The sequence below is a fragment of the Tyto alba genome, unplaced genomic scaffold, assembly GCF_018691265.1.
Source record: "Tyto alba isolate M040663 unplaced genomic scaffold, T.alba_DEE_v4.0 Super-Scaffold_14, whole genome shotgun sequence".
Taxonomy (NCBI): domain Eukaryota; kingdom Metazoa; phylum Chordata; class Aves; order Strigiformes; family Tytonidae; genus Tyto; species Tyto alba.
This window is the reverse complement of record NW_024881276.1, coordinates 38,786,177-38,799,517: the sequence shown is the minus strand read 5'-3', so window position 1 is coordinate 38,799,517 and position 13,341 is coordinate 38,786,177. Positions and strand designations below refer to the sequence as shown.

Here is a 13,341-nt window from a genome sequence, read left to right as displayed (position 1 = left end):
GCTTAAAGGACTCTGTAACAAGTGAGTGAGTGCATGGCCATGTATAAACCTCATTCCAAGACCAGTGGGACATCTTGAGGATGAGGCAAAATGATCATGTTCACTTTTCTTGAAAAAACAATTTTTCACAAATAATTATGCTGTTGAACCTATTCTGTGAGCCATCTGTTAAATAGCAAAATATAACTGTTTCTAAAGAATGTGTTTATACAAAATTAATGTGAAAAACTTAAATATAAACAAGGCTATGACTCCTGCATAAAATCAGTATAACAGAACCCAGAATACATTTTTATGTATTTAACTGCCACACTGCTGCTGTTTTAAATCTTTGATCAGCTGAATAATTATACAATGATTGTTATTAAATATTGTAACAGGAAGGATTAGCTCCTAAACCATTATAAGTTAGCCTGTCTTCATTGATGCAAACTGACTTTGAATCATTTATTCTAGCTGAGAATCTGTTGCATTGTAGTCCATACACAACACCTGACTCTAACAATGAAGTGAAAATAAATTATTGTGAAGCAATATGGTGTCTGTTGTATTTGAGCTGTTTGAGATGCAAACCTCTGGAGCCCTCAACAGATCCAAAGCGTTTTTATTATGCTATTTTGATAACGTCAATTTAATAAATAAAAAATATTACAGAGATATTAGTGGTACATTTTATACCTAAAATAATTGTTTCTGAAATTGTAATGTTTCAAAAATACTAACCACCTTCTTTTGTTAACAAGATACACAAAGGTTAGAATCATTAGTATCAGTAGCATCTTGGAGTGTGAGTTCATCACATTTATTGAAATTGAAACTGCAAATAGAAAGTCAATGCAGACTGTTTATTAACACCAGAATGTGAAATTTATTTTTGAAATTCTGAAATATGCACTGAAATCAGAGATAGGAGAGGAAACACTGTATTACAAGAAAAGAGAAAATGCAATGCATTTTCACCTTGATACAATTTTTTTTTATCTCATTAATGTCCCTTACGGATACACAGTTCAGCCACTTTGTGAAATAAAAATTGATCTTAGCTCATATGTACTATCAGTATACCTGCATCACAAGTATATTCAAATTAAAACTTAGCTGTGTAAATTTTCCTTTAGAGTTAATGTAAAATAGCAAATCCTAGTTTTACGGGTAGATAAAAATTAAGGAAAATTATTTACTTAAGTTGTTAACTATTCCATTGCAGTTATTTGCTGCATCTAATTGCCTTTCCTATGTGTAGCAATGTAGGTATTTTGAAAGCCTACTGCATTACACATATTGTTCCTTAGCATGTAATTAGTTTTTTTACAGCCCAAATGAGGAGCTCATAATCCTTTAAATAGCTCTGATCAATAGTGTAATTGAAAGTCTCCTGGCCAGAAGGAATCTTCATTTTCAAGGGTGTTATGGGTGAAAGACCACTACAGGTTTCCATGACACTAAGGCTAAAGGTTAAATGAACACTTAGGGTTTCCACTGATCTGTGAACGACTGTATTGTCTCCAAAGCTATGACTTGTAAATCTTCTCTAAAACGTGTATATGTGCTTGTATTCCAACTACAGAGGTCTCCTCATTAGTAAGGATCCAAAACACGATTAGAGATTTGAAAAGATATATCATAAGCACTCTGAGGAACAGATTGATAATAAAAAATATCCACAAAGAGGTTGGGAGTTTTGTTAGTTTCTTTTAAAATATTTTGTTTTCTTATTTAAGTTTTACATTGTTTTCTCCTATCAGGAAGCTTTTATACCCATTCCACGGAAAAATTCTGTGTGACTAAAATATATTTGCATAATAAAATAGAAGTTGATTTCAAAACTAATTTAATTTTTAAAAAAAGTTTTGAAACTATTTGCCAGAAACCATATATTCACATATTCTGGTAACTGAAAAATTATCAGATACCTTCTGTGATAAAATTCAGCTTAAATTTTGAGCAGAGCATCAGAACAGAAAATAACAAATTATATTTGTTAATGAGCAGCTTACTACAAATTCAATTTGGATCAACTGAAAACATGTTTAAATTTGTGTGGAATTTGGCCAAATTACAACAGGAAATGAAAATAAGATAATGACAAAAGGAAGCCTTTAATTTGGCACTTCCAAAATCAACATTTCAAAAGTTTTCCTGGTGAATTAATAGGGAAAATGAGACACAAGTCACAAAAATCTCATGATGAACACTAGTATGATGCAGCAGGGTGCTCTCCTGAGAGGTGGAAAAGCAGAGACCAATCCTTCTTCTGTCTTTTTTGCAGAACAGCTTCACAGGAGGCTGTAAAGTTGTTCTGAATCTCTCCTGTTTGAAACTGTCACATTTGCTACAAAACATGTAATAGACATTTGATGAAGGATAGGAATCATGGTGGCCAGACTTGCAGACAAGTAAACTGTGAGTGATATTAAATTCTTCCAGGAGGATCTGAGAGAGATATACCCCAGAATATTCAATAGACCTATAGTTAAAAAATTGCAGAGGAGTTTGGGAAAAATGCATTAAGTGTCTGTTCCAAATCAGTGGAGAGGGAGCTGTTGAGGTATGCTGCCAACCCCTTCTCGTTTTTTGTAATCTGTTCTGAATTACCTTTATAGGTCCAGTCTTTTGCTTTCATTCAAAAGCCCAGAAACATTATCTTTTTAATTAATTTAATATCCTAAACCAGTTTGTTCTTACGTTGCCAGAAAAATCCACACTGGGAGGTTAAGCTTACCCATCCCAATACTCACCCTAAACAGCAACTGTGGAGTAAACAGGGCAAAGTAGGCTGATCGTACAGTTGAACATGCAGTAGTCACAATTTTTATTAATAAATATTAATAATGACTAGATGAGGAGAAATTGAGATCTTCTCCAAAATATTCTGTGCATGCTGGATAAATTTATGGAACAAATTACTAATTGTAAACTATTCCTTTTATCTTGAGCACAGACATAGTTAGATGGAAGCAGTTGGTTTATTTGCATGATCTGTCATTTTAAGACTGTGAACTGCATATTCACTTCTTGAGTTTGAAAGGATTGCTAAGATTGTCTCAATTTTTAAAATGATTTTGCTTTTCCAGATGTGTGTTAGACAGTGGATTACATGATAGCCTTTCAAGAAAATACAAGATTTGAATTTCAAATACACTGAAGGCTCTTAGCACAGTCCATAATCAGCAAAATTATCACTCAACTCAGCACATTTCATCACAGTTAGTAATCTCTTCTCATGTGAACACTTGAGTTAAAAATATTTCCATTAAAGACTTGTAAGTGCAAAAATGTAACAACTGAAACACTGCTATATATGGTATAATTAAGCACTTGTTTTTCTGCACATGACATATGTTTTCATTCTGTATTGGAACTTCAATTGGTTCTAAATTACTCTGGATCAAACAAAAATGTGTTCAAAATGAAAAAGATGGCTCACCACTATTATTAAATCATTAACCAAACAGAAAAATTCTGGGCTATGAAGTAAAACTAAAATCACCAGCCAAAAACTAGAACACTGATGCTTAAGTATATAGCTAGCATGCACAGTGTTTATCTTTTATTATATTTTAAAAACCATTAAATTAGATTTCCCTACTGATAAAGATCATTAGCTTCCATAACTTCTGCTCAGCGTCAACCAAAACAGATTATTTAGACATTTATGGTTAACGTCCTAACTGAAAGCAATTAAAGAAATATCAGTGATCTAGTGGTACATTTATTTATATAATCTCAGCTCCACAATATTGTTTTGGCACTTTTCTTCTGACCTCACCTGCCCTTTGACTCAAGGATGAAATGGTATTTCTATAAAGCAACTTTATTATTTCATAATGATCATGCTGACAGTGGGTTCTGGAAAGCATTTGAAGAACGCAGGCCTTGCATTCTTTGAGCAGCAGAGCCACCATTTAATGCTTTCTCTAACAATGTGGAATGCACACTGCCTTTAATCAGAATTAATTGTAGATGAGTTTGCATTTTAGAAGGGACCCTTTTGTGAGCTTTCTGTTGACTTGTTAAACAAACTAATGAAGATTCCAAAGAGGTCAATTGGGATTTATCTGTTTCCACCCACACAAGAAATAGATAAAGATGGACCACAGGCCTTGTCAGTCAAAAGGAAGAATTTCTAATCATTAATATCCTTGAATCTGATTTGATCCACTCGACCCCTGTTGCAGTAAATCTGTACAGCATCAGCAGGTGCAACCATTAACAGCTCAATGTCCTCTTAACCAATGTTTGTGTGTTATATTTATTCCAATCACAGTCACGGCACTGAATCAGCCAGCACTATGGACAGATATTAAAAAATACTGCCTTTCCATTAATTTTAAATGACCTTTTAATCTACATTTAAATTTGAATTGAATGAAAATGCATCATTTTGTCAAAGACCATGAGGGAAAGGACTTACAGAGATTGCAGAGTGAGGGTTGGCCTTTAGTCTCCAGAAACTATTTTACAGAAAAGCAATGTGCTTGTAAACATGCAAGGATAAGGCAAAAATTATCTCCCCTTGTCATAAAAATATAGACAGCTTTTGGAAAACAAAGAAAAGGCATCAAATTAATGCTCAAACCTCTACAACATGAGCCTGAACCTCTCTACCTGTCACTTGTGATGAATATGCTCTCGTGAAAAGCCAGATTATTCAGAATCAGACATCTTTTCAAACTTTCATGGTGCAGGCAGGTCTCTAAGGGAACAGTAAAAGTAGACCTCTGCATATAACAACAGTTTTAATGGCAAAAATTCATCAAAGTCTGTCAGCAGATATTTAATGAGTCAGTTAAGATAAGGAATAATGATGTTGAGGAATGCTGCAATCTCCTAGTACAAGAGGAATTCTGTTGTTTTCTTCACTAACATTAAAGGATGCAAACTGCCTTCTATCCACAATGGGATGAAGAAGGATATCACCAAGACTCCTGACATACAAAAAGGATTCATATTTGTAGATGGAGTAAAGTAAATTTCAAGGCAGGATAAATTTCAAACCCAAAATTTTGAAATGGAAAGCATCAAGATTAAACATATAGTGCTTTTCCTTTCCTGAAACCTCTTCTCTACCTACATATTTCCATGACTCTTTTCACACCTAACTATACTGAGACATTCTTAGAACATAGGTCTGAGGTAGGTGCCTTATTCACACAGGCACTAAAGCGCTACATGTTGTAGCTGTTCTAAACCAACAGTACTCCAGTAAGTTCAAGGCAACTGTGTTGTTTTAACTGAGCTAAGGACACATTCCTGAACTAGCTGCATAAAATAATACTGAAGATTGGTGAGAACTGAGCCTCATTATTCTGCTTTTATCACAAACCTATTTATTCTTCACAATGCTTTTTTGCAGTCCTATCTTAGCTCTAGTGAACTGAACAGCTTGCTTTCTCACCAACCCTATTCTAAGCTGGTTTGTCCCTTTTTTGCATTGTTAAGGAACCTTCAGAAAGCAAGCAAAAGGCAAACTAGACTTCGATGCCTTTTTGATACCACAGAGAATTGCACAGAGAGCCTTTTCATTGTATTTTTTGTAGAAACTTGTTCATTTAATTGTACAAATCATGTGTTCTCATATGCCTCTATTTACACTGCTTTTAAAATACTTTTGACAGGAAAAAACAATAGGAATTTCTATAGCTCACCATCAGTAACTTCCAGCTGAGCCTTGGCTAAAATGCTTCCAGCAACCGTCAGTGCTTGACAAATGTAGTAGCCTGCATCAGACCGCTGAATGTTTGTAATAGTCAGGTCTCCGGTTGGTGACACTGAATACCTGCTGTTGGGTTGGAGAGGCTGGTTTGGGAAGAGTAGATTCTGCAAAGACAATTCATCTCATATCAATTCAAAACAGAAGAGCACCACTTTTCCTCAGCTAGAGAGACAATGATTTTTCCTTAAAAGTACTATATATAAACTAGAAGAAAAAGCAAGTGTGGTTACAACTTTATGAACACATAGAGCTAGCTTTCCCTGCCTTGGGCAACTTGCAGTTTAAATTAGAAACAGCACACAGTGATGTGTTCTGGCGGGGGGTATAGGCAAAGAGAAATTTTCCAACAATCACACTTGACTAATTTGTATTTGTGAACATTCATCTTCATTCTGAATGTAACTGTAATAATAAACTTAGTTGGCTATCAAACCAGGAGGACACAGTACTACAGTAGACATTAGAAAACTAGCAGAAAGAATTGAATCCTGGAGACTTGAGGGATCTATTGTTTGGCTGTGAATATGTTCTGGACAAAGGACAAAGTAAGAACGTGGCACAGAAGAAAAGCTGGGAGGAAGATACAAACAGGTCATAAAGTACGAGAAGCTGGCAGAGCATGACAGCTTAAAGAAGTAAAAGGAAATTAAAACTGAGATATACCAAAGGAGAAAAGCAGCATGGAGCCTTAAGGGTGAAGAGAAAGTGTATAAATCTGACGTGGAGATCATCAGAGAGAAAAAATAATTTTATGTAGGATAAAACATCAGTTAGCACAAAACAGGGACATTAGATTTTGCCTTTGGGCTGGATTGGAGAAGAGAGAGATGTCAATAAGAATAACTGGAATGGATGTAGTAGTCATTGCATATGATGAAGGACTGAATGAATCAATAATACAGACAAGGACTGAAAAGGTTTTAGTGGTGAGGGCCATGTTTTCAAGAAAAAAGTTATACCATCTGGCACAGTTCTTCATGTGAATAAAAAAGAAGAGGAAAAGGGAGGCGATGTGTACAGAAAGGTCAGCAGCATTGCCCAATGAGAAAGAAAGGGAAACAAATTAAACAATAATTAAACAACAGTAATCCCAGGAAAATAGAGTCTGACTTCTATGCCAACTCTATGAAAAATACAACTGTTTGCATCAAGAATATCCCAAAACACCGTTACCATGATGCGATAAGCTTTCATTAGTACTGCAGCTCTGTATAGCTCTGCTGTGCTTTCTAATGATGACTTGCTACTAACTTTTAAGCTTGTCTATATGGGTTTAAAAGAAAATCTAAAATTATACAGTAGGGTATTAAATTAATTTTCTGTAGATCTGCTTCTTCTGCAGTGGACCTAAATAGTTTACAAAAAATTGTTTGGAACTAACAAGCAACAAATTTGGATTTAAAAAAATTCTGCTTTGAAGTGAAACTCACACCTTTATCTCTCTGGTTTCAGCAATAAAAGGAGAGAGATATGCTTTAAATAAGATCCAACACTCCAAGTATGCTTAAAATTGTATTAACCTACTAGGCTACATGTCACCCTAGGGTGAGTCTTTCCTCTTGCCCCCTTTCAATGTCAATCTTCAATAAATTTTTCACAGCAAATTTTTCCTCAAAAATCAATATGCACCCAGTAAACATGTCAGATCCAATAAGAAAAAAAAAAAAGTGTGAAAATTCTGAAACAATTTTAGGCTACAGGGATAAGTGGATCTCAAAAAATTGCCTCGTTTTCTGTATTGCCTTGAAACTTTCAGAATAACCTCTGCCTGGCACAGATACCTACCGAATGAGGGTATTATGAAAACTCCACCAAATTTTATGAGAAAGCAGAGAATTTTCATATGGATGAGCTTGACTCCATTTATCACTCAGTATACAAAGTGTAAAAAGAAACACAACATAAAAGACAGCACAAGGATCAAGATCCTAATTCTTAAGAGGAAAAAGATCCAGAATCCTCTTTATCACTGCATTAGAAAGGGGAAGCTACCCTTCTTTTCATCTTCAGCATGGGCTTGTCTGTTTTGGAGAGGTACCACATCCCAGTGAATATTCAGTTCAGTTCACCAGTCTCATCACTTCTCCCTTCAAAGACCAAATAACTATGAATTATAACTTGTCCTAAATTACCGTACAACCCCTTTTTAAATGTTTTTGCAATTTCACTGGTTTTAGTTAGCTGTCAGGTTGCTCATCTGGGCACAATGGTGCCATGCTGGGTTGCAAACAGGGGAACCAAAGTCATCCCTGATATAATACCACAGAATTTATCTCAAGGAAGAATTTAATCCAGAGAGTCTAAAGGTTACACATACCCTGCCTTGGTGCATTTCTTTGGTGGGCGGCTGTTAGGCTCTGGGGAAAAGGCTACTGAGTACCAAAGACCAGCTGTTTATGCACAAGCTGGCACAAAAAATGACTCAGGAGGGAAGAGCTCCCCTCCCTTCCAGCTGGTTGTGCTCAGAAACACTGGATCAAGTAATGGATTCACAGTGAAAAATGCCCTACAATTACTGGAGCGGGCTAACATGACTACATAACATTACTCTGAACACTAACAGTGGTGCTGCAAACAGTTCCTCCAGTAAAAGATGAAGCAAGTGTTGTAAAGCCAAGCAAGAAATAGCCAGGCACGCCAAGGCAGAAAGTCATGTAATTTGGCCAAAATACTGTTCCCTCAAGATTCATATAATGATATACAGTAAGTGGAAACTCACCTATTCTATAGCATCTCATTGCAAAATCTGGCAAGTTGTATATTGAGATGGTAACAATAACCTGTGTTACTTCACTGATGCTCAATTAAGGTTAACATGAAGGTGCAGTGAATCACATTGAGCTATGTTTCAAGGCTTGATTATAAACCATGTACTTATCAATTTTTATGTTTCACTTATTTTCCAAAAAAGACCATTCTAACCCTCAGGGATGTGGTTCTCAATACGGTAATTAATCTTCCAGGTTTGTATTTAAACAGCTTCAACATGGTACAATCAGTAGGTAATAACATTCAATTAAAGACACAAGATGCATTTTCACCTTAAAATGTTTTTACCCTTGAAATGATACCAGTGGAGGAGGATAAAATAGAGTATTAACACTTTTCAATTACACTAAATGACTTTAATCCTGCAAATGATGTCCTACTTTAATTAGAAGCTCTTCTCTTTATTACAGCATGATGGATGTCCACTTTATTAGATTCAAGTGTGACACTATAAGCTCGCTTTACATAAACATTACCATGTTATTAAAATGCTCTACAAGGAAGGGGTTTGAAATGTTTGCTAGCACATCAGTACTTCCTACTTTAATTTCAATATGCTATTCTACTTTCCCCTTGGAACACTTTTCACCTTAGTGAGACTCACAATACTGTGCTTTTCCAGGATGTGATCCATGGAGGCTAGATCTAAAGTTCTCCAAATAATACACTGAAGATTAAGCTTACATACAAGTTTACACTCATAAATAGTGTTGTATCTTTGTAAGACAAATGCAACAGAGCACAAAATGCTGTCAGCCTCAGTTCTGTCATTCTGGACCAGTTGTCTGACCTCATGAGGAGGTGAAGCAGAAGCAGGTGGGGCAGAGCAAGAGTCCTGCGGTTCAGTTCTTATCTCACGTTTTAGCTGAGCTGGTACACACCATGCCTCCAGATTAGGCAAAAGGCTCACCTGCACTGCGCAGCACAGTGTGGATACTTGAGTTAACTCACATGTCACCATGTGGGAAAAAGTAGCACAGGGCTCTGAAAAGACTCATTTAGTCAGTGGAGAAGGGTACATAGTATAGAAACATAGACATAGCCATGACAGGCTTCATGAGGAAGATACAGAAGGCACTGTCCTTGGTCATCCATTTACCTGTTTTAATGTTTTCTCAGGTGCAAGAGAGAATATGGCACATGGTTTACAATGTTCAAATTTAACATATTAACATCAACTGCACATTGAGAGGGAGAAGGCCCGACTTCTGCTGTAACGTGTCAATAGAGTAACAGCAGTAAAAAAATGTCATGGGATGACATTCAAATATTAAGCTACAGAAATTAGTACTGGCTGATGACAGCACTGATTGATCCATCAGAAATTCGTCTTTCAAAAAATGAAAGTAAGGATCAGGGAAACATTTCCAAAACCAGATTTGGAAATTTCCTGAGACAATTTTATTGAAGAAAGCATCTGCATGTTCAAAACCTGTATCTGTATGTGCTATGAGAATAATCCAATGCAAATCAGCTTGCTAGATATATATCTGCTTGATCATGTCTAGACAGGTTGTGAACTGTAATTACTGACTCTGATTAGTTAAAAATCGAGTCATACTTTTTTTATCTATGTTTGTCTCACCTACCTGTTTGTTGGGGGCTTCAGAATGAAAAGTCTTTAAGGTACATACTGTTGCTTTCTATACGTTTATACAGCACCTAGTACAAATTTCACCAACTTAAATGGCCTTTCAGTTCTTCACAATATTAATATTTTTTAAAAACAGCAAAAAAATGTTGGTAGAGAACAATGATAGTTTAAAAGACAAACTCCTTTGAAAGATTATAAGAACCTGTGAAAGGTAATATAAATAATTTTCTTTAAAATTTAACAATATAACTATTTAGAAAGTCTTGAAAGACTTATAGGGTGCTTAAAACTTACCTGACTTCCTTCTTTTTGCCAGAAAACAGCTGGCTGGGGATTTCCTTTAGTTTCACAAGGAAAAGTCACTGTTCGACCCTGGGCTACAATCTGGTCTCGTGGTCTCACCACAAACTGTGGGGGAGCTACAATGTAAGAAAAACCATGGTGTAAATTCAGGATATTTTGCAAGAGGGAGATGAGGAATATTGAAGGAAAGAGAAGACAATGTTATGGAGATTTGTTTTATGCCAGAGGACATAACACCAGAAACATTAATTAGTATAGACAGAACTAATATATAAACAAAAACAATAACAGCAACAGAAAGAGCAGCAATATCAGTATGTGATATCCCCAGTTGTAAAAAAAAAATAAAAATTAAAAAAAAAATAACAACCATACATGCTAGAGTAAATTCTGATGACAATAAATGCTAAGGAGTAGCAGTCAGGTTTATGATTCTTCCTCTGGATGTATTCTACCTTTAGACTGGGCAGCTACCAGCACTCTCATGCCCTCCATGCTTCATAGAGCTTGCTGTTGTGCTGGACCTACAGTGCCTTACAATGTATGAATTAGGAAATATAGACTGTCTTTTTCAGTCTGCTCCTCTAGACTTTTAAAAATGATTGAGAAAGAACAGAAAGATCTGGATGACAGCAGTAGGACAGAAGTTCAAGAGCTCCCTCACTTCTCTTAGTGATAGCGTGGTCAAGAATGGAGGGAGAAGGAGGATTTGCTGTGAAAAGAATGGTTGCTAAAACAACACAAACTTGGGAGATCCAGGTTTCAGCTTGTGTAAAGACAAGAAAGAAGCAAGAGTTGAAGAGTTATGGGGCAGCAGTGAGTGGTGAGTAAGAAGGAATAGGTATTCTCAGAGATCAAGGAGAGACAAGTTAAAGAAGGAGAAAGTGGAGTTAAAACAAGAAAGAACCACCATGACTGGCTATGTTTTCAGGTAGATGGCATTAACAGTGTTCAGACATAGGGGACCAGGAACCAAAGTCAGAAGTGAGCAATTTCCAAAGGAAAGGCATAGTTTGACTTGTCTGGGTGTACTGATGGAGAATAAAGAGTCAGTGCTTGGTGGGAACAAGAAGGGAGATAAAAGGTGTTAATGTGCAGAAGGAAAGGGGAAGAAGCAGTGCTGGAGGACTTGAGAGAAAAAAAAATTACATCAGCAACTATGTTGAACATGATTTGACAAAGCAAATTACTTCTCTATGTGTGACATGCAAACCCTCTAGTCTTGCTTCAACACTGGAATTCACTGGAACTGGATTTTTACTATCTGGAATATTTTTAAAATGTAAGCAGTATCTCCAGATCTTCTCATTAAAAGACTAGCTAACTTTTGGGGCAGGCTGAAGAAGGGGACAAAATAGTAAAATAAACCCCAAACATTCATTTTCTTTAATTCCACTATTGGTTTGGTGGTTGTGGAGAGAGATGGTTTAGGAACAGTAAGCTTTTGGGTAAACAGAATTTAAGTGTTTTAGAAAACCATATTTCCACCATTATAATTACAAACTATTTAATTAGGCACGAAGAGCAATCAAGACCCAGCTTCCGATTACACCTGCTGACAGCACAGACGCAAATCTGCTAACTGCATAGAAATGTATGCAGATCTGACTTTTTTGAAATACACTTTGCAGTTATCTCATGAGGTACTTCCCAAGGCTGTACAGATCAGCAGGAGATTAAAGAGCACCAGTTGAATAGCGCTGGTATAATGTATTCTTAAAACAAGAACTGTAAAGCACTTAATAAACATGAATCTTCATCAATTTAGAAGGCAGATAGTGAGAACAACAAGAGGAGTCTTCTTTCTGCCTCACATTCCTAAACACAGGGATTGGCCTCTCTGAAGAGAGAAGTGTCCACCTCTTCCCCTGGCCTCAACAGGTGTTGGTCTTCTGAAAAGGCAGGGACAAAGGGCGAGGTGCCCTGCCGCTGCCTGTTTATATCCATATGTTTTGTGGTTTCTGTAAGAGCATGGGTGTTGCTACGCATACTCTATGATCCAAACTCATGCTGTACTATTCCTAAAGTGCTGGACTGCATCAAGTTACTTGTTTTTCCCTCACCTTGTTTTACCTAGCACATCTGTACACAATCCCTACAGGTGTCAGTAAACAGTAATGTGATAATTGGCACATGTGTTTTTTCATTCAATCATATGGTAAGGGAAAAAGACGCTTAAATTGTGAAATAGAAACTTTCATTCCTATAGGCATACCTTACACTAAGGTATCACTACAGCTCTGACTTAATAAAGGTCACTGAATTAGTTTAGTGTTTGGTGCTCAGCCACAGAAGTTCATTGCCCAGGATATTAATATAGAATCAATAACAACCTCAGGCAGAGCGGAGAGCAGAAAACCTCTAACCTCTTCAGGTGTTACATCTGCATTTGACAGGAACTATGCATGAGTCCTATGTCTATGCTGTGTTATGGGTGGCCTCAAGACCATACTCTTTCCATCATGATGATAAAAACCTGGTGTCAACAGACCATTCCATAGATCATACCTAAGTGCGATCAATGCCGAAGATCACTTTGTGGGCATGCCTGGTGCACAGGGGGTATGGTATGCAGACAGTGCTCTGAGACAGCCCAACAGAAGGAACAAGGTGTGGCATTTCCATGAGCCTATCCTTCAAATCACGTAACTGAATAACCAAACAAATATCCTAGTTTCTACCTAGTTTCTAGTTTTTGACCTACCCTTAACTTTGAACATCTCTCACTTTCCTAAGAGCAGAAAAAGGATCCTTTATTTTGCAAAAAGAGACAAAGAAGCAGAAATTAAAGCTGTAGCTCAGTCGAGATGATATAAATAATGTGGATTGACCCTTATGCTCTGTTCTCTCCCTGCCACACACCAAGTCCTCTCCAGCATTTGCCATACTAGGTGAACAGAAGATCCATGGCCTCATAGCTACTAGATTAGACTTTCTAAAGACTTCTGTAAACAGTGAT

At 36.6% G+C, this 13,341-nt stretch overlaps 1 protein-coding gene across 7 annotated transcripts in view; it reads right to left on the bottom strand.

Annotated features, from left to right (window-relative positions):
- The window catches only part of ROBO2 (roundabout guidance receptor 2), a 946,026-nt gene that overhangs the window by 94,695 nt on the left and 837,990 nt on the right, over positions 1–13,341 (bottom strand). For all 7 annotated transcript variants that reach the window (XM_042788459.1, XM_042788462.1, XM_042788460.1 and 4 more), the window contains exons 8-9: positions 10,374–10,498; positions 5,649–5,820 (exon numbers count right to left, since the gene is read on the bottom strand). In XM_042788459.1, coding sequence (XP_042644393.1) covers positions 5,649–5,820; positions 10,374–10,498 — 297 coding nt within the window. The remainder of the gene's footprint in view (positions 1–5,648; positions 5,821–10,373; positions 10,499–13,341) is intronic.